We start from the raw sequence: 22,419 nt of genomic DNA on the forward strand, positions 1-22,419 counted from the left end.
GTCTGGGAAAGGAGCCCAGCTTAGTGAGGGGAAACTTGCTCATTTCAAGCTCAGGGCTATTTAGAACCCCAGAAGGCTGACCAGGAAAAACTAAGTTAGCCTACTAATGTGGGATAGTGTGTCACGGTTTATTTGTTTTTTCTTATTCATGACGAGTTTGAAGTTAAGTGAAGTAAATCAGTTTTGATTGTAACATCACTCTTTACATTCACTTGCTGTCTGTAAAATAAAGCAGCATAACGATTCGTGCCTGGCCACCTCTCACTAAAGTGTTTTCAGTTTGCTTACTGAGAGAAGGTAGAAGCACATAATGGCACATGTGAAAGACATGCAGCAGTCATTTTCATGAGCCATAACTTCAGCAGAAAATCCAGTAAAATGGCATGGTACATTGTATTACATGGAATTTACAGCACAGAAACAGGCCATTTGGCTCAACAGGTCTGTGCTGGTGTTTATGCTGTACATGAGCCTCCTCCCACCTTACTTCATCTCACCCTAACAACATATCAAAATGGCATAAATGGCCATTTATGCCATTTTTCTGGACTTTCCACTCATCTTCCATTGAAGTTATGGTAGGAAATTGGGAAATCCATTGGGAAATCCTCGTGGAAATTCTAACCCATAATATCCATTTTGGATCAGAAGTGGATGTTACTCTATCGTATGATTAGATATTGGGCAACTCACAGTCCTGAATGTAAAACATGGGAACCACATATGGGAATGGCTAGCACTACTGAAACAGAAAGAATTTCTAAGGCAGATCCATTATCCAGGCAGCAACCATGATGCCTTCATTGTGTGGCAATCCACATTATTTGAAAGAGGAAAAATAGAACTATCCTCTGCATCCATGGCTCCTGACCCCACTGAGAAACCCACTCATGACCTGGGTGTTTCAGTATCCGCTTGCTATTCCTTAGCTGCCCCCTCCACCTTCAAGAAGAGCATAAAGTTCCCCTAGTGTCCTTTCCTGTTTTCCTTCAGCAAACACCACCAAAAGCAGATTATCTGGTCTTTTACTCATTTGCTGTTTATGGCACTTTACTGTGTGCATATTAGCTGCTATGTTTGCCCATGTAACGAAGGTGAGTACACTTCAAAAGCATCCATTCTTTGTAAAGTGCTTTGAGAAGTCCTGAGGACATGACAAAGTACATAGGCAAACATAGCAGCCAATATGCACACAGCAAGGTGCAAGTATGGCACATACATTGAATACGAAGTGTGATGTCTGGGGTGTGATAGAAGGAAGTGTGATGCAGAAAGTGTGGCTTAAGAAGTGTGATAGACAAAACACATGCTAGTTACAATGTTTTTATTTATATACCAGCAGATTTCCTGTGGCATTGTTCACGTTGAGTTAAGGGTTATGCTGTTGTAATGGAAAGTGCTGGGGTGTGGAAGTGGAGAAGTACATATCTGAACTGAAAGAATTTGGAAAGAAATTTGTAAGAGATTTTCCCAGAGACAATCAAACATTTGTTTTTGATTGGTAACTGCAAAATAAATAAAGTGGACTAATAAATAAACATAAAAAAAATACACAGTTCATAATAACATGATTAAATTCATCCATTGAACTGTATTTTGTGTCTTTCAATGCCTTCATTAGTTTTTACTTGAAGATCTTAGACTCTCATAAAAGCCTAAGCGTGGAATTTATATTTTGCCCAGAGATATAACCTTTTGAGCTGAATTTGGATTGTACAGCCTGAGCATATGCCATGTACCTAATTTCACAGGATGTACCCGTACTGTTCAGTCAGCTGTACTGATGGAATATGTTTCTTTAGATTCTAGCACTTTCTGCTCAGTAGCATTTCCTCAAAAGATTTTGAAAAAACAGCTGACAAATTTCAAAAGTGCTACTAAAGTAAAATTTATGTGTATTTTTTTAAGCAGAAACTGTTGGTGTTTGTGTGCATATGAATTGTTCATATATATATTATATATGCGTGTGTGTGTGTGTGTGTATGAGATAAAGAGTGAAGGAATGAGGAAAAATTATATTGTACTAATTATACTTTTTAGTTTTTGTTTTCTATTCTATAAATTTCAAAAAATGTACTAAGATGAGATAGAGAGGGAGGGAGATTGGGGTTATAGGAGTGATGCCCTGGGGTTGGCAGTAGTGGGAGTGGTGTGTGCAGATGCTGTAGTGATGGGAGGGGGGGCTATAAGTGTGGTAGTGATCAGAGGGCAGTGTTGGGATGTGTGAAATGTATCAGTGGGTTTATTAGATTTAGGAGTAGTGGAGGCAGTTTTACGATGTTGGACTACTGGGGTGGAGTTGTGAGATATAGTGTGTCCTGAGGGCCTGGGGCCCCCAACTATAGCAGAAGTGAGAGGGCAGTTGGTGTAGTGGGAAGGGGCTACTGGTGTTTGGGAACAATGGCGATGTGGGTATCAGGGTATGGTGTAGGTGGAAGAAGATGCAGGGTTTTTGGAGAAATTTTTGGCGAGTATTGGGGTATCAGAATGCTGGAAAAGAGACCTAGGAGAGAGGGAGCACTGCAATGGCAATGGTGCAATGCGGGTATAGTGGGAGAGGGTTCAGAGATCTGGGAGTAGTATCTTAGGGAACAGCAGTGGTGGGATGGGTAGTGCTGGGATGTGATGTTTGCATCTGGAAGTATAGGAGAGGGGTCATGGGATGGTGTAGTACTGGGGAAATTGGAGTCTGGGAACATCAGAAATGGGGGCTATGGAGTGTGGCAGCATTGTTAGCTCTTAGCTTTTTAAATTTCAATTCCCTCCCTTTCTCTACATCTCTCATACCTTTATTTATTAAGTAACTATTCATCTCTTTAAACACATCAGTTAACTGCATCTATGACCTTCTGGGGCAGTGCATTTCACATTCTCACAATTCTAAGTGATTTGATTTGATCAACATCGTTCTAATTTTAAGATTATTTCCCCTTGCTCAAAATACCCCACTGGTTTGTAAATACTTGACAAGATTACAAGAAAATTAAAGACCATTTGACCCATCTTAATTCATCCATCCAGAGAAATCATAACATTTTTCCGTTGTAGCATCCAGTTATTGCTTAAATGTTGTTCCGTATCTATTCTGTTAATTCCCTTCACTATTTTAAACAATTCAATCAGATCATTGCTTAATCTTAACCTCCTCAGTACCATGGAATTTAACCCAGTTTACCAAATTTCACCTAACTTAGTCACTTCAACCCAAGCATCCTTCTGGTGAATCCAAAGCCAGGATATCCTTCCTGAGATGAGATGTCCAAAACTAAACATAATATTCCAGAATTCAGAATTGCTGCTTCAAGTGTCAGCCATGGCTCAGTGGTAGCCGTAACTTCCGTAGAAGTTTGGTAAACATCCCAAGGAAATTCCCAGTGGGAATATTTAGGGGGTGAATTTCTTTGGGGGTTCTGTCATTCATCCAATGTAGCGTTGAGATGTGGAAAAGGTGTTTACACTGTTTTTCTTGAGTTTTCGTTGCTCTTCCATTGAAGTTATGCCAAATGAGTGGGAAAGCTCCCACAGAAATTCACCCCCTTTGCATCTGCCTGAACTAACAGACAGGAGGATTGGTTTAATATCTCATTTGAAGGATGGTACTCCTGACAATGCAGTACTCCCCTGGAATATTACCTTTGATTACATGCTCAATTCCTGGAATGGGTTTTCGAACCCACAGTCTTCCGACTCAGAGGTAAGGGTGCTACCGACTGAGCAGAACTGACACCTTGGAACTCAGTTAAACTGATTTGGAGGGTGTGCTCTACATATCCCAGCAGTTTAGGGCAAACAGCCTCTTTGCTGAGCCTGGTTTGTAAATACTTCACAAGATTACAAGAAAATTAAAGACCATTTGACCCATCTTAATTCATCCATCCAGAGAAATCATAACATTTTTCCATTGTAGCATCCAGTTATTGCTTAAATAATTCCAGGGTTTTTGCCCCCACTTCTCTACCTAAAAGTTTAGTGTAGTCATTGATCTCTCTTTGTGTGAAGAAGAATTCCCTCAAACAGCCCTAAAATTACCTTTCACCAGTTTGAACCTGTGTCCCCCTAGTTCTACTTCATGTTGTTTAATTTTAAGTAATATTCTGAGTTGAGTTAAATTTTTCTATATCCTTAACAATCTTATATACCTTTAGAAGATCTCTTTTTTCCAGGCTGAAAGGCCCAAGTTTTTTCAGCATTTCCTCATAATGCAGACTCCTGACACTGGGAACAGCCTTCTGGCTTTTCTCTGCACTGCCTCCAAGTGCTTGAATATCTCTCTTGTTTCTTGGTGACCAAAACTGGACACTGGTTGAGTCCGACCATTACCTCTTCTGACTTATATTCTACTCTATCAGCTATATAGTTCAACATCCCATTTGGTTTGCTGATTGCTGCTCTGCATTGGTTGGATGTGTTTAGCATTGAGTCCGTAAGATTCCTAGGTCATTGGACACTTCATTCTTAGCTATTTCATGGAGTATTCATGTTATCTATTTCTTCTTTCTACACTTAGTGCTTTATACTTGTCTGTATTAAATTTCATCTGCAATTGTTCTGCCCACTTACAATAAGAAAAAAGAAGAGGAGTAGGCCATTTAGCCCCTCGAGGCTGTTCCGCCATTCAATGAGATCATGGCTGACCTGTGACCTAACTCCATATACCCGCCTTAGGCCCATAATCCCTTAATATCTTTGGTTAACAAAAATATATCAATCTCAGATTTAAAATGAACAATTGAGCTAGCATCAACTGCCATTTGCGGAAGAGAGTTCCAAACTTTTACCACCCTTTCTATGTAGAAGTGTTTACTAACTTCACTCCTGAAAGTCTTGGCTCTAATTTTTAGACTATGTCCCCTCGTCCTAGACTCCCCAAGCACCAGAAATAGTTTCTCTCTATCTACCTTATCAGATCCCCTTAATATCTTGAAAACTTTGATCAAATCACCCCTTAATCTTCTAAATTCCAGGGAATACAACCCTAGTTTGTGTAATCTCACCTCATAATTTAACCCTTGGAGTCCAGGTATCATTCTAGTAAATCTACACTGCACTCCCTCCAAGGCCAATATACCCTTCCTAAGGTGCAATGCCCAGAACTGAATACAGTACTCCAGGTGTGGTTTAACCAGGACTTTGTATAGCTATGGCATTACTTCTACAAGGTACCGCATGGTAGGTTGTTACATAAGGTTAAATCTCACGGGATCCAAGGTGAGGTAGCCAATTGGATACAAAATTGGCTTGACGACAGAAGACAGAGGGTGGTTGTAGAGGGTTGTTTTTCAAACTGGAGGCCTGTGACCAGCGGTGTGCCTCAGGGATCGGTGCTGGGTCCGCTGTTATTTGTTATTTATATTAATGATTTGGATGAGACTTTAGGAGGCATGGTTAGTAAGTTTGCAGATGACACCAAGATTGGTGGCATTGTGGACAGTGAAGAAGGTTATCTAGGATTGCAACGGGATCTTGATAAATTGGGCCAGTGGGCCGATGAATGGCAGATGGAATTTAATTTAGATAAATGTGAGGTGATGCATTTTGGTAGATCGAATCGGGCCAGGACCTACTCCGTTAATGGTAGGGCGTTGGGGAGAGTTATAGAACAAAGAGATCTTGGAGTACAGGTTCATAGCTCCTTGAAAGTGGAGTCACAGGTGGATAGGGTGGTGAAGAAGGCATTCGGCATGCTTGGTTTCATTGGTCAGAACATTGAATACAGGAGTTGGGATGTCTTGTTGAAGTTGTACAAGACATTAGTAAGGCCACACTTGGAATACTGTGTACAGTTCTGGTCACCCTATTAGAGAAAGGATATTATTAAACTAGAAAGAGTGCAGAAGAGATTTACTAGGATGCGACCGGGATTTGATGGTTTGACTTATAGGGAGAGGTTAGATAGACTGGGACTTTTTTCCCTGGAGAGTAGGAGGTTCAGGGGTGATCTTATAGAAGTCTATAAAATAATGAGGGGCATAGATAAGGTAGATAGTCAAAATCTTTTCCCAAAGGTAGGGGAGTCTATAACGAGGGGACATAGATTTAAGGTGAGAGGGGAGAGATATAAAAGGGTCCAGAGGAGCAATTTTTTCACTCAAAGCGTGGTGAGTGTCTGGAATGAGCTGCCAGAGGCAGTAGTAGAGGCAGGTACAATTTTGTCTTTTAAAAAGCATTTGGACAGTTACATGGGTAAGATGGGTATAGAGGGATATGGGCCAAGTGCAGGCAATTGGGACTAGCTTAGTGGTATAAACTGGGCGACATGGACATGTTGGGCCGAAGGGCCTGTTTCCATGTTGTAAACTTCTATGATTCTATGATACCCCCTTGTATTCTAGTCTTCTAGATATAAAGGCCAGCATTCCGTTAGCCTTTTTGATTATTTTCTGTCCCTGTCCATGACATTTTAATGATCTATGTACATGGGTCCCTAAGTCTCTTTGGACCTCCACTGTTTCGAGCTTTTCACCATTTAGAAAGTACTCTGAGATCTATCCTTTTTAGGTCCAACATGGATGACCTCACACTTGCCTACATTGAAATCCATTTGCCCATTCACTTAATCTATTAATATCTCTCTGTAGTTTTATGCTTCCATCTACACGGCTTAAAATGCTAGCTATCTTTGTGTCATATATTGTGCAACTCATTCTATAATTTCTAAGATGTCTCCTTCAATTCCAAGATCCATTCAAGTTCAGTATCATCTGCAAATCTGACCACTTTACAATGCGTTTCTGAATCCAAGTCATTTATGTAAATTAGAATCAGTACTGGTCCCAGCATTGAGCCCTGAGGCACCCTACTCAGCACTCCCCTGCCCACTCTGCTATAACTCCTCTAATGAGTACTTGTTATTTCCAACCCTTTAACTAGTTTCTTATCCATTCCCAGGATTTACCCTGATTCCCCACAGCTTTGAGTTTAATTAATACCATTTCATATGGAACTTTACCAAAAGCCTTTTGGAAGTTGATACACCATATCATAGGACTTACCACAATCCAGTTTGGTTTTCACTTCCTCAAAGAAGTCGAGGAGGTTGGTCAGGCAGGATCTTTCCTTTTTTTTCAGCTATGCTAACTAGGTTATTGTTTTACAGATGATTTTCAAGTATACTCCTGATAATAGATTCCATTATTTTACATGGAACGGAAGTAAGGCTAAAGGGTCTGTAGCTGCTCATGTCTGTTTTGTCACCTTTTTTGAATATAGACACAACATTAGCCTGTTTCCATTCTACTGGTATCTCCCCAGTATCCAGTGACCCCTCATAATGATTGTTAGCACCTCAAGGATCTCCTTCCTGGTTTCTCTTAGCACTTTAGGATAAATACCATCTATCTCTGGGATTCATTTGCTTTGAGCCCATTTAGCTTGTCTAGGATTTTTACCTCATTCACAGTGAAGTCATTGATTATATTTGGGACATCTCTGTTTGGAGAGGACATGTTGCTCATTTCTTCGTTTGTGAATAATTGGAGCAAGTATTCAGAATATTTACCATGTTGTGCTCATCCTTTGTTTGCATTGGTTATGCTTTTACTATTAGGCATAGCTGCAGCAGCTCTGCCTCTTTCCAGGTCTCTCTTTGCCCCTCTGATCAACCCTTCTAACATGTTTCTATGTTTTTTTAAATTCATCACAATGAGCCCTTTCTTTTTTCTCCCTGTAAAATTTATATGGGCCACTTTTCCCTCTTTATTTCACTTTCAGTTTGTTTGTTAATCCATTTAGGATCACGTTTGCTTAGACAGAGCTTGTTGGTTTTGAGAATGTATTTATCCTGTGTGCTCATAATTATACCTTTAAAGGTGTTCTACTTGCCATCCACTGAAGTGTTATTGATCAAACTTCCCCAATTTATTTGCTTAAGTTGTTCCCTTACTTCTTTGAATTTAGCCCTTTTAAGGCTACATACCTGGCTCCTGCTCTTAGGTATTTCTGACCTCCAGATCATGTTAAATTTTATCATTCTGTGATTGTTATCAGCCAGAGTGCTATGACATCCATTTTATGTACATTTTCTAGGTCTTTTACCGATGTCAGATCAAGATGAGCATTGCCTCTCATGACTTCTTTGACGTATTGGGTCAAGAAAAAGTCGTGGGCTACATCTACCAGCTCTGATTCTAAACCACTTGGATTTTCCCAGTTTATATTTGGTTGATTGAAATCTCCTATTAAAATAACATGGATTTTTTTTTAATATTAAAGATGTCTAACCAATGTCATTCATTTTGTAGCTTTTGATTCCCACAGGATCAATTTATCTTACTTCACAGATGTCCCTGACATATAGGGCTACAGCACCTTTTTTCATGCTGTATTTTCCAAACACTTTGTACCCCTGAATGTTATATGTATTTCTAACCTCAGCATTTAGCCATATTTTTGATATTCCCATGAAATCATTGTTCCCAATGGCCACATCAGCCTCCAGTTCTGCTATCTTATTTCTAATGCTTCTACTGTTTATGTATAGACATTTTATTATAGAGTTGCCTCCTTTCACACTCCCCAGTGTCTGCTTCAGGGTGAATTTACCGCTCGTCCACTGTGACTTCATTGGAAACCCAGCAAAATCTGCGTAAATGCCATATATGTCATTTTTCCAGGGTTTCTATGACTCTTCCACCAAAGTTACGGTAGATGAGCAAGACAACACCTATGGAAATTCATACTCCTCGTTCCTGGTCTATGGGTCATGTGAGTCTTTCTGAGTTTATACCTGCTGGTTGAAAGTATCCTACAATCGGTCTTGTCTGGAATCCCGTTTCCTCCCTGCGCTTCCTGTATTTGGGGAGGAGGGGAAGGGTTTCCTCCCTGCGCTTCCCCCTAACCTAGCTAGTTTAAGTGATTTGCTATTGCTGCCACAATGTTCGTCACAAGTCTCTTAGTCCCTGTTTGGTTTAAGTGTACTACATCTCTCTACCATTTAATCATGAAGAATTCCCAGTTATTTATGAAGGTAGCATTGTTGTAGTCACACCATGCTGCCAGACACTTATTTACCTCTTCAGTTTTATGGTGACCTCCCCTCCTCCCCAAATACAGGAAGTACGCAAGAGAATATGACTTTGCATCCTCTTTCTCTAAGTATTGAGCCAATCCTCCTGTACATGGCATTTAAGGCCCCAGTATTATTCTCCCAATTTCATTTATTCCAACCTAGACTACCACTGGGTCCCATCCTGTCCCCTTCAGTAATCCTTCTAACCATTCTTTTAATATATACTGCTCTAGCTCCAGGTAGACAGCTCACCATCCTGTAGGTATTGTCCTTATAACACAATGGCTATCCACTTTCCCAAGCAAAGAATCACCTGTGGCTACAATCTGCCGTTGACCTAGAATCTGCATCTTTGTCCAAGCTGTCCTCTTTAGTTTTCAAACTGCCTTTTCTTCTGGGACCTTATTACTTTCTGCACTGTTGGACAATGCTTGGTAGCTGTTCACTAATGCAGTTTCTTGGATAGTTTTACAGGCTTTTCTAGCTTCTTTTGCCAACCTTAGTCCATCCAGTATCCCCATTTCCGTGGCTTCCTTCAGCACTTGTCCCTCTATCTACGACGACACCGTTCCTGATTGTACTGGTCACAGTTCTAATCCCTAAATTTTCACTCTTGAGGTCTGATGCTAGCATGGCCTAATCACTTACCTGAGATGAGTCACTTACTGAATCTAATGCTATCCCCATACCCTCAAAAATCCCCTCACCTCTGTCAGACTTTGTAAGTTTCTGTACTTTGCCCTCTAAGGCCATAATTCTTTCTTTAAGATTACTGATTAACAGACAGTTTTCACATCTCTTCTTCCCTCTATTGTATCTGTCTCTCTCATTTGTGAACATCCCACAGAACACACCTTATGATCTCCATCTTAGTTATACTTCTCTCGGCTGTTTCCTTCTCTTGTTGCATTTCTCCTGTTGCCACCTTTTAAGTATTTATTTCTAATCCCTGGAGCTCCCTTTTGAGTTCACTTCTGTCTCGTGCCCCCTTTTAATTTTTACTTCGCTCAGGAGTTTTGTTTTACTTTTTACTTCTTTCAGATATTCTTATTTATCTTGACCTGTCTCAGGTGGTCCCCTTTGTCAGATACTTCCCACAGGTGTTCTCTTTCATCTTATTTCTTCTCCCCTGCTACCCTTTAACCTTAACATTTCAAGCACTTGCCCTTTAAATCTACTTCAACCTGTGCTACCCTTTAAGAAGATACCTGGAGTTATTGATCTGTTTTTCTTACCTGCTTCCCTATTTTGTTACCTGACAGCTGGAGTTTTGTGCTGTTCAGAAGCTTGGGAGAATCGAGCTCTTTATTTAAAAGTTGCCTGGTCCTGCTGAAACTCTTGTTTTAGCGGTAGGACTGTGGGATTCCCCCTGGAGTGCAGCTGTCCCACTCCACCATAATTATTTGTATACTTAGCAATATTCACAGCTCCCGGTGGAATCTGTGGTCCTCTTGTTGTATTTAGGCTGGTATTTTAATTCAGTGTCTAAGCGCAGGGATGATTGTCAATGTTCTTGAAGGTTTTTGAATTTTGCAGGAGTACTCTGAAGCAGCTGGCACAGGTTTGTTCCACTGCACTGATTTGTATTTTTTGTTTTTGTTATATTTCACTTGCAATCTTCACAGCCCCCGATGGAGACAGTGATCCACTTGATCTTTCTATGCCTGTATTTAATTCTTTGGCGTCTGTGCACCCAATGCCTGCAGATATTTTTTCAAAGTTGGCGGGAGTATTCCCGAACAGCTGTCTCACTGGTCAACCGACTATGCAAATCTGAATTCAAAGTTCCTGCTGCATGTCTTTAATAATAGCTCTTTTCAGACATCTGGCTTCTAGCAAAAAAAAACAACTGTTGTTTACTCCCACTACTGCGGGAAGGAGCACTACAGTCACACAACCGCTACTCAGGATGGGAAAGCAACACAAATGATTTGAAAGAGCTGTGTGATATTAGTAATTAAAACATTCGTGCATTAATACATTTATCCCTCAACCAACATCACTAAAACAGATTACCTGGTCATTATTACATAGCTATCTGTGGGATCTTGCTGTGCGCAAATTGGCTGCCACGCTTCCTACATTACAATAGTGACTACACTTCAAAAAGGTAATTGCCTATAAAGCGCTTTGGGATGCCTTGAGGTTGTGAAAGGTGCTATATAACTCCAAGCCTTTTTTTCTTTCATATGAAATACCTCTATGTGCCATTGTAACAAAGTGTTAACCCCTTTAAAGAGGTTAAGGCTTTTGTTAAAATAAAGGACAAAAGAATTATATACAAAAGCACTGACATGTTTGCTGCTAATACTGCACAGTGTGATTTTTTAAATGGCATAGGGAGAGTCTGCTATGGACAGGGAGAGTTGTGAGCCTCTCAGGGACACCTTTGCATTGCTTGAACAGAAAATTGATAGATCCACACAATTTCTTATGGGTTTTGCAAATAGGAGGTAAGAATCAGGGTATGTGAAGAAGACCAGAAGTGAAGAAATAAAGATGTCTGATGACGTGACATGCAGTTCAAAAATATATTTCAGCCTTTTCATTATCACCAATAATATATTCAGTGACTAATTTAATATTATGGGCTGCAAAATTTCTGAGAATTCAATACTTTCAGCAATCCATGATTCTGGGCATGTATCCACATTTGTTATAGAAACTTTGGCTCCTCTGAATAAATAGTTCTTTCACTGTAGCTAAATCAATGTAAAACAGATTGCATCACAGGTCAATGGGAAATCTAAACTTTATAACATGTTTTTTCTTAAAGTTACATTTATTTTTATGACATTGAAAAAATCTGAAGGAGATGAAAAGCTTATTCAGCATGCCAAGGACATCTGGTTTCTTATTCTACTGACCAAAAGGAAATTGCAAGAAGACTGACATCTTCTGCTTTGATTTATATTATTATTTGTGAATATATAAAGCTGCCAGTCACATTTCTGAAGTTTATGAAGATAAGTTAGGAAAACATTGGAATGCTTAGAAAATATTTTCAGCCATATGCAAGCATTTTTTAAAAATATATAGATTGTAAGGAATGGACAGAATTAAAGAAGTGTTAACAAAAAAGACTTGCATTTGTAGACTTTATACAGGAAGTAAAATGTTTAGGGATATAAAATATTAAACTTGCGTTAACAAAAATAGGAAAAGCTGGAAATACTGGGCAGTCACCATCTGTACCCGAAAGAGAAAGTTTGATCAACGTTTTGGGGTGGGACCTTTCATCAGGACATGCTGGAGAAGTACCTTTATCACTCTGACCAATAATAAGCTTCTCTAGTCTGACCATGCCAGTTCTGATGAAATGCCCTAACTCAAATGTTAACCTATTTTTCTCCTGTTCATTGCCAGCACTTTCTGATTTCATTTCATTTCAGATTTCCCTCATTCATCTGCTTTTCTTTTTATCTAAACTTATGCCATCTGTAGGCTTTATGAATTGTAGGTTTGTGAATTTTCATGCAATTACTTCCAATTTTATTTAAATTAGTGAACACATGGGAAAATACAGCACTGCAACAATCCATAAGGTTTATATAATACTTTTTAAAGCTGATGGCAATCCATTTGCAGTCTGTACCTGATCAAACTGACAGTGGCCAAGAGCTTTGGTGGAACATTCTGCTTTGGTCCAAAATATAAATAATTAGAGCCCATTATAAATCTTGCATTTATGTCAACATATCATCAGGTAGTGAAAAGGATGGCCCTTGCTGTTCATTTACAACTTTGAAGGTCAAAGCACCTTGTAGCGGGAGTGCAATATGTCGGCACACCAATATTTGGTGTTACAACAGTGGGGGATGCTAAATTCCTAGCCGTGGTTCTGTCGTCATGGATAGCCTCTGAAAGGAGCTCAAGTCATTGCAGAGGATTCCAATGGCTTCTTGCTTTCAATGCTCCAAGCAAACCTCCTTGTGACAAAAGCAGAGTTCCTTTTCCATAATTTATAGATTCTCACTCTGCACTGTAATTTTTGCTTAAAAATATTGGGGTAGAAATTGGTATGCATTGCGCCTGTTTTTTGGGCATAAAATGGGTTGATAAATTTAGCAGTGGGACGGCACATGCCCAATCTGCGACTGTGTTTGGATCAATGCTAAATTCGTGGGACCCTTTTTTAAGGCATCCCTGACAACTATCTAAAATAGGCATTAGGTCCCTTGTATATATTATGAGGAGCCAACACCTGTTTTAGGACCTCTAGCAACTGGCCACTGTCAAAAGGGTAAGTTTAAAAAAAAAATCAAGTATGATGTGGAGCCAGAAGGAGCAGGAATTAATTCAAAGTAATTACCTCAGCAACACTTGTTTTCCCATATGCTTCCTAGTTGAAGACTGCAATTTAAGAACATAAGAACCCAGATTTCCTGTTGACATAGTTTAGACTCTGGTGGCTTTTGGTAGCTTTTAGACACCAGACACTGCATTGGAGCGCATGGTGGGTGGAGTTCAGAAGGGTGGAACATCTGCCCATTTTCTGCTCCTGGCTGTCCACTTTATCACTCCAAATCCATTCGAAGAACACAAAGTATAGAGTAAGAAAAGGTCAATTAGCTCAGCAAGCCTGCTCCCTCCACAGATCATGGACTGTAACTAACATGATCTCCTGATGGAGGCAACAACCTCAAAGATATGACCTCTGAAAAAATCTAATGCTCCCTGAAATTGCTTCCTAACTCCCAAATTTAAGCATGCAAAACTCTGGCAGGGAAGAGTTCCTCTGAAGTGACATTGTTAATGTGAGTATAAAGGATGTGTTTACAATTTCATTAGAAATAGGAAAGCAACATAAATCTTGTCCCCCAGCATATCATAAAAAATCAGTCTGGGTTCCTCTGTGACAATGGTTTGCTTACAAATTCCAGAGAGGGCATCAGCTAGCTGCCCCTCTACCATGAACATGAGGACACTGGTTACCGACTGGTGAAACATTCCCTGCTAGATCTAGTTCTGATTATATCATGGGAAGTCACAGGATACTGCTTCACATTTGTGACAAATAATCTAGTCTTAGCCAGTCTGGAATTTATAAATAAAAGTTAAAATAAAGGCCCTGGAATTCCCGGCGAGATCTTGGGAGATGGATCTGGGGCAGAGCAGAACTTCCATCCAATTAGTGCTGAAATCCCTGATCCCATTGGAAATCCTGGGGTCAGGGTAATTTAGATGTTACAGACAGGTGTCCTGCACAACTGACCCCGACTGGGGGTGTGTGGACTGAGAGAAATTTCACTGCAGCACTTTGCTGCAGCACTCGTGGTCCCTCAGGACTCTGGGAGAAAGGAGGGAAATAAAGAAAAAGTTCCTCTTCTTTCTTTTGCCGGTTTTTGGAAATGTAATTGGCCATTCTGCGATCGATTGCACAGCTGAGATCAGTCCGTTAATTTTTAAATTCACCCCCTCACGGCACTAGCAACGCCGAACATAAAGTACTCACAGGGTTCCTTGGAAACCATTCACAGGCAAGTGTATTACGGACCCAACCCCAAAAGTACAGGGCTTTGTGATGGGGCCAGAAAATGGAGAGAACCCTGGCAGACCTGGGTTCCGCCCAACTCCAGCCCTCCCAATGGTAGTCCACCACAACACTGTCCACCCCAGCCCCAGGAATTTCAGGGCCAAGATATATTAAAGCCAAACAATGATTTATTATTTGCATATGTCATGATTAGCAATATGATTTTATTTTTACTCACATGGCTAATCACAACTCACTCATAATTTAGTCTTATGAAAATTATCCAGTCATTCTGTTTCCTATTAACAAAATTAAATCATATTTCCTGGCCTGTCATACTTCTGTGACTTCAAAAGAAATAATTTTACTGTGGTCCTCCAGACTTGGTTAAAGCAGTAACTTGTTACGGATGGTAGACCTATAGTGGTGTCAGCCATGGCTCAGTGGTAGCACTCTCACCTCTGTGTCAGAAGATTGTGGGTTCAAGTCCCACTTCAGAGATTTCAGCACATAATCCAGGCTGACACTTCAGTGCAACACTGAGGGAACGTTACGCAGTCGGAGGTGCCGTCTTTCGGATGACACGTTAAACTGACGCCCCGTCTGTCTTCTCAGGTGGATGCAAAAGATCCCATGGCACTATTCAAAGAAGAATAGGGGAGTTCTCCCCAGTGTCATGACCAATAATTATCCCTCAATCAACATCACTAAAACAGATGATCTGTTAGCTGTCATTATCATATTGCTGTTTGGGGACAGAGGAATATAGGGACCTTGCTGTGTGCAAATTGGCTGCCGCGTTCCCTACATTACAACAGTGACTACACTTCAAAAGTACTGCACTGGCTGTGAAGCGCTTTGGGACATCCTGAGGTCATGAAAGGTGCTATATAAATGTAAGTCTTTTTTTTATATCTATGACCTACATAATACAGTGAGAACAAGACACTTCAGGTGTTTAGGAAGTGCCTTGTATGATTTACTTAAATACAATCCATTCCATATTTTGCATTAGGTACATCTATTCCATTTGCAATCCATTTCATATTTTGTGGAAGATGCAGGTAATTGGCATAGACAGTATTAATAGGACCTGTAAGAAAGGCTAAGGATCGTAATGAACTGCATGCACAATATATGAGAGCTGTTTTGAACAGAAGTGTGTCATGTTCATTACACTCATGGTTGTTATAAAACAATTCCCAAATATTCTCATGTTCAAAATGGGCATCTATTTTCCAAAATGTGAGATTTAGTTCTTTAGACAAACGGGATGTTTGAATAGCAAAGAATGCTTTGGAGCTGGATTATATGTTGGGTGAAAGGTTGCTATACTGACACGTGTATTAAGTATTTGTCTCTAGGACTGAAACAGGTGGTTGGTTGTTGACAAATATTAAAATATTATGCCTTATACGCAAGAATACAATACCCGGCCATTATTATGAATGGACTATTCTATCAATGGCCATTTTGGCACATTATGCTTTAATCCATGACTAGACCCCAGAAACTTTTGTTTGGAGAAAAAGGATGACCTCTTGATCCAGGTGGCTGCATTTTAAAAGAGAGGATTACTCACCATCATCAATGATTGTCACGACTACTCCAGAGCCTGTTATATTTTTCTTCCAAGCTGGCATCACATTGATGTCGAATCCCTTTGGCCCATTGGTCTGGCCAGTGTTGTGCTGCAAAGAAAAATAATAACTGTGAGTTTTACAGATGGTTTGCAGCACCAGGGCCCAGGAAGTTTGAGGAGAGATGCCAAGAATTGCAAACATGGTTTCTTTGAACAAAAATAAAATCTCCCCAAGGCAATCAGCAGATTTCAACGTGCTTGAAATGAATCTGATGAAAAGTACAATCGCACCCAGCCTGCCGTCACAGAAAGTTGATCTAATATTCTGTTCGTGTACTACCAGGATAAATTAATATTACACCAGGTTTTCACAAAACTCATACACATCTTGTACCCTATCCAAAGTACCAATCATATTACAAAACAATAATCAGGGAGTTTGTTTTATTCAACATAGTAAATTAGAAATAAAGATGTATACATGGATGGCTGTATTAGAAGTAAGTTAAAGGATATCAGTCACAGAGAATGGGAATACAAATGAAATAAACTTCCCCTACAGTACTTGTAAAAACATTAAAACAATATTTAATAATGAAGTCCACAATATTGTTTCAGTTTTCATGCGCTGATTTTACATTATCAAAAAATAAAGAATTGAAATAAGGATCACATTGATAGATAATGGTTAGGAGGAGTAGTTAGAAATTCATTAAAAAAAACTATGATAAAATGAGCCCAATATACAAAGTGATACTAGGCTCTATTTTAACTCAGGGATGAGATCGGTCCTACGGAGAGCCCGAAGCAGGCGATGCACCTGGAAGTCAGGAACAAAGTGAGTTCTGGGTGATTTTAATGGCCTGGCCTCATTATCATCATATTGCAATGTGAACCTGGCGGGAAGGATGAGGCGGGTGGGAGCGTGATTTCCTGTTGCTGGAGGCAGCTGCCAGAGACACAACAAAATGGTCCCTGGCAAGGTAAGGGGGTGGGGGGGGGAGGAGCGGTGGGGGAAGAATCAAGTATGATAATGGCAGGGGAAGGGGGAAGCCCGGGGCAGAGGCCCAAGGTTTCCTTGTGCAGCCAGGAGTAGCAAAAGGAACCATAAGAAAATTTATCAGTTATATGGTTCTGATTCTGCTTGCAGGCAACTTTTGCTGGCAGCTCTGGGACTGTGCGCGATTCACATATTTGTAGGTTAAATTCATGTTGGGTCCGAATTATGTCATCGGACCCTGATGCTTTAATATTTGTGAGGTCTTTGCCTGTCTGCCTGTAGTGGAAGCCTTGGCCGACTGGAAAGTCGACGATGATAAAATGGCGCTAGGCGAGAACGGAGCTGGTAAGTCCACTTGCATGATTTTAATCCCTCCCGCCCTCTGTTCCGGCCCGGCAACGAGGGGGCCGGTAAAATCAACCTCACTCTGTCCGACAGAGGCTTGATCGGGTGGATGCGGTGAGGATGTTCCCAAGGATGGGTGAAACCAGAACTAGGGGGCATAATCTTAGAATAATCTTAGAATCCCAAAACTGAGATGAGGGGAAATTTCTTCACTCAGAGGGTGGTAGGTCTGTGGAATTTGCTGCCCCAGGAAGCTGTGGAAGCTACATCATTGAATAAATTTAAAACAGAAATAGACAGTTTCCTAGAAGTAAAGGGAATTAGGGGTTACGGGGAGCAGGCAGGAAATTGGACATGAATTTAGATTTGAGGTTAGGATCAGATCAGCCATGATCTTATTAAATGGCGGAGCAGGCTCGAAGGGCCGATTGGCCTACTCCTGCTCCTATTTCTTATGTTCTTATGTTCTTATGACAGATATGGAAATCCATGCCTTGTTTACAGATCTCTAAAACAAACTACGGAAAATCCACATAACTGGAGTTTCTGTTTGCCTGATATAGAATTCAAGCTCTCTGCCTCATTAGAACATGCCTCTTTATCTGAGCCTGGAGAATTTAAGCACATATTAACAAGAGGCAAGGGTTAGGGGTGTCTAGGAGTACTACTGGAGCTTAAGCAGTTAGATCCTCACAGTTCACCAGTACAGGGCACCAAGAAACTTCCCATTACCTGTCCATTGAAGACCAGTTTACCCATTAAAGCATTGTCATGCAGATTTAACTGGAATGGAATGGGAAGAATCCCAGCCCCAATGACAGGTGTATTTGACCAGGTCCTGTAAATGAGCATGGCTGGCTGGTCAATATTCTTTAGTGGCTTAGCTCGGGTAACAGATTACTGAGTCTACCACAGAGGATCAGCTCAATTCCAATCTCCCATCTTCAAGTTTGTCATCTTAGAGCCAACTCAACCCCAAGAAACCCTTCCCTAAAGAGATAGTCATTAGTTAGTCACTAGACAACTGACAAATGTGGGTTTGAGTCCTCACTCGACAGAAGATATGAAGAACTCCTTAGCACTATGGTGAGCAGTACAAATGACTGAGTGCAATACCATCAACCTCCTGACCACAGTTTGGTCATGCATTATATCCCATCAAATGGTGGTTTGATTGTTGGAAGCGCATACCTTCAGCAGCAATTGCTTGGTTCTATACAATTAAAGTAGGCACCTAACCCTCAATACATGAACATGTGTTCACATAGTTGGCCTCCAAGTAACATCTTCCAAGCCTCAGAATTTACACATCAGCTATTAGATAGTCATCTGCCTTCAGCACGATGGGAGGACCAATTCAGGACAGCTTGCAATGTGTCAGCCACTTTACTGTTATAGATGTTAAGTCCAGTGTCGTGTACCAGGGTTATTCATGACCAATTGCTTAATCCAGGCCCTCATGTCAGAGGGTTTGGCAAAGAGATGTATCCATCGTCAGACTGACTACCCCTCTAAGGGGCTGAACAATAGGTTGACATAGGCCAGAGTCTTCCCTTTCTGCAACCATTTCCCCTTTTTGCCACAAATGCACCTCAGAGCTTAGTACTGGATCTTGCACGTGGGGTGGGGGTCTTCTACAGCACACCTTGTAGCTTTGAACAATGAAGGAGCACTTTTGGATACTTGACTTATATACTCACAAGCTAAACCTGCTTTAGAAATTTGTTGTCAATTAAGAGAGATGTGAAAGACCAGAGTGCTCTTTGCCCATTCTCAATATATTGCCAAGCTAAAGTTGGCATCCACTAGAATCCCAGGTACCAAGATGAATCAGTAACTGGGATGGATGGTTGTTGTATTTTTCCAATAAATACCTTCGAGATCCCTCTAGAACCTTACAGAGCCATAATAAGGCACATGAGGGCACCCAACACCATAACCCACTGGTTAACCTAGTGTTCAAGATGATGGTCTAGAAATTTGAGCATGCCCAAAAATGGATTGATTCCCACGCCTGAATAGGTAGGACTAAGGTGCGCATACGTGATATTGGACCTCGGGCCTCCTTACCAATGAGACGGCGTGCTGCAGACAACTAATAGACGTCCCCAGGCAGCTCACCACTGAAGAGGAATCAAAGGCCGGGCCACAGCGATGCCAGCATCAGCCCTGAGGTAAGTCATTAAAGGGGACCAGGAAGTGGGGTGATGACGAAGGGGAGCTACCAGGAAGGGAGGGAGGGTGATCGGGTCTGGAGGGTAGTGGTGGCTGGGAAGGAGGGTAGCAGTCGGCGGTGATTGGGGAGGTCAGAGGCTGGGAGGGCTGTAGGGGTGAGTGGTGGTCAGCAGTAGCCTGCGTGTTTTAATGTGGGGTTGGGAGGAGCACTCCTGCTCCTCCTGGCTTCACATTCAGGTAAATATTTATTAAATACTTACCTTGTTGGTTGCAACCTGCAGCAGTATCCTTAAGGACCTCTTGTTATGCCACATGTAGACCAAGTTTTCATGAATGCAGCTGGTGCTGGCGCTGGCTGCCTCAGGACAAACCAATATTGCAGTGGGGGTTTCAAACAGGCTATAGACCCCTTATTTGCATATGCAAAGTGTTTAAGGCCCATTTCAGGCATGGGCCCTGGACCGGTTATTTTGCCTACATCACTTGCGCACTTCCTGCTGGCAATGAGTGAGGACTTCTTCCCCACCATATTGGAGGCTTAAGTGGCCGTTTAGTGTCTGAATAAAGGGCGCTGCGCGATTCAATTTCTAGGCTGCCAAATTAAACTCACTAGATCGCCAAGTGAGTCCATCAATATATACCCATCTGCAAAAAGAAGCACCACAATTCTTTCAGAAGTGTACGGAATAGACAATCCAAGACTCTCCTTCTACAATGCTATCCAACACATTATTGATAGATACATCGAATAGGACGAGTGACTGCAGGCAACCTTTCCTCACTCATTTTTCAAGAAAGATAGGCATAGTGAGTCTCCCATTGCTCCTTACATAGATCATGGAGCTGGAGTACATATCCATACTGAGCTATACAAACTTGGAAGGTTCACTCCCTAATTCATACTGACTTGGCTGATCTCAGCAGGGATAGCAATAAGAGTAAAACAATTCACTCCAGTAACTCTGGGGTAGGGAGGGGAGAATATGCCAGGATTCCTGCTTCTGTTTGCTATGTAGTGACTCCTGCTTAAAAGTGCACATGTGGATGTAAGGTATAAATAGAATCAAGCCCGTACAGTTGAAAGAAGTGCCAAGTCTCACTGTCTAGGCTCACACATGAATGAAATATTAGAAGGCTGCTATCACCTGTAGAACCATGCCTCAACATGAGAGGAGGGGAGAAAATTGAGTAGAGGTCGAATAGATTTATGAAAAGTAATCAAAACTTATGTTTGCTCTAAAATTACGATGTTTGCTAGAAACTTACTATTGGAAATACCATACATTTTAAATTAATCACAATATCTTGGATATGCAACATGGAAATGTCAATAAACATTTTCATTTCAATTATATAATTTCAAAATGTTCAACTGATCTCCTTTAAAGAGTAATTTTACATCTAAAGTATAAATTCTGTAGATTTTAAAATACTTTGGTCCTGAATTCTGCGGCTGTCCTCTCAGTTTTCCACTGTAACTTTGTCGGGAAACCGACGGAACCCCCAGCGAAATGGAGAAAATGGTTAGAAGCAGCCAGTTAGCTATTTCTCTAAAGGTTCCACAGGTCTCTTGCTGGAGACCAGGAGAGCCTCCCAAGGAATTTCAAGGCCTTTAGGTGCAACTTTGCAGCTGTGGTAATGGTGAAATGTTTTAGCTGACAGTAAGTTGAGCTTGCGTCCACTGATAAAATTAAAAGCAAAACCACCATCCATTACATTTTCTTCACAGTACTACAATTAGAAAGCCCTTCACTCCAGCTGAGACAGCTACCTCATTGTAAGAAGTCCCAGGAGTGCACAAGACCTATACTCTGTGGTTTGGTGTGTTGGTGCATCAAATTACTGCATTACCTGCCGACCATTAAGGATTGCTTTAACAGTAATATGTCTTTATTATGTTCCTTTTAATTATACTACCCTGTAAAAAAGAAACAAGTTGTAACTAGTATTCTCTGGAAGAAAAAGAGATGCATTTGGTGCATACAAGAGACCCGTGGCCCTTTGATACTGGAGTGACTGCTGAATCCAACTGCCATGACCTCCCAGCTGATCCTGACAAAGTTTGTGGTGCCAGGTGGAGGTCAACTCATTTGCATAACCTGGGCAGGTGCCCGCACCACTGGGCAAGCATCTCAGGCACATGCCATGAGAAAAGGCCAGGAATCCCAGAGGAGCAAGCAGGGTCTGGGTCTCTTCTTGGGAAGAACATGGAAGTTCCCCCTAAGCCTAAATGTCCTCCAAAAATGTCTTCAATCCTTGGGGGTGGGGTTCAGGATCTTCAAGCGGCTCCCCCTTTTATCCATTGGCAGGCCTGTAACATCTGCTTTTATTCAGTGTACCAGCCTGCTGATGTCCTGAACACAGGAACTCCTGGTCTTGGAGCCCCTGTCCCGCCTAACCACACTTACTCTGATGCATTCCATCCCTTAAAAGGCCCAGTGAAAACTCCTGGGCAAGGAGTTCATTTGTGCCCATCCCGCCATACTCCTCCCAGGAATATGGCAGGAGTGTGCTACTGGAACCACTGGATTTTGGCCTTCGAGTTTTTATTAAAAAAATTGATCCTTTCCAACCAAATTGCCTGTAAATTTGCTTTTGAACCGAAGTCTTTTGACTGGTTTTCTGACTAAAACAACAGTAGTAATAACAATGAGGCTAATGACCATAATATGCTATTTAGAATATTTACAAACATCACAAAACATTCACTGATGCCTGACTCTCATAAAAGATTTGTAAGTGCCTTTGAGTTAGTGAAATACCAGTAAAGCAGATTGAATAGGGCTGCGATTGGCTGCCATTACGGTTTTCTGTATCTTTAGAAAGTTTTGGTT

General features: G+C 41.1%; 1 protein-coding gene across 1 annotated transcript in view; it reads right to left on the reverse strand.

Moving 5' to 3' along the window:
• Positions 1–22,419, reverse strand: part of LOC137322945 (PC3-like endoprotease variant B) — a 544,890-nt gene that overhangs the window by 278,772 nt on the left and 243,699 nt on the right. The window contains exon 6 of the mRNA XM_067986203.1: positions 16,066–16,174. Coding sequence (XP_067842304.1) covers positions 16,066–16,174 — 109 coding nt within the window. The remainder of the gene's footprint in view (positions 1–16,065; positions 16,175–22,419) is intronic.

This window comes from Heptranchias perlo, chromosome 6 (assembly GCF_035084215.1).
Source record: "Heptranchias perlo isolate sHepPer1 chromosome 6, sHepPer1.hap1, whole genome shotgun sequence".
Classification (NCBI taxonomy): Eukaryota; Metazoa; Chordata; class Chondrichthyes; order Hexanchiformes; family Hexanchidae; genus Heptranchias; species Heptranchias perlo.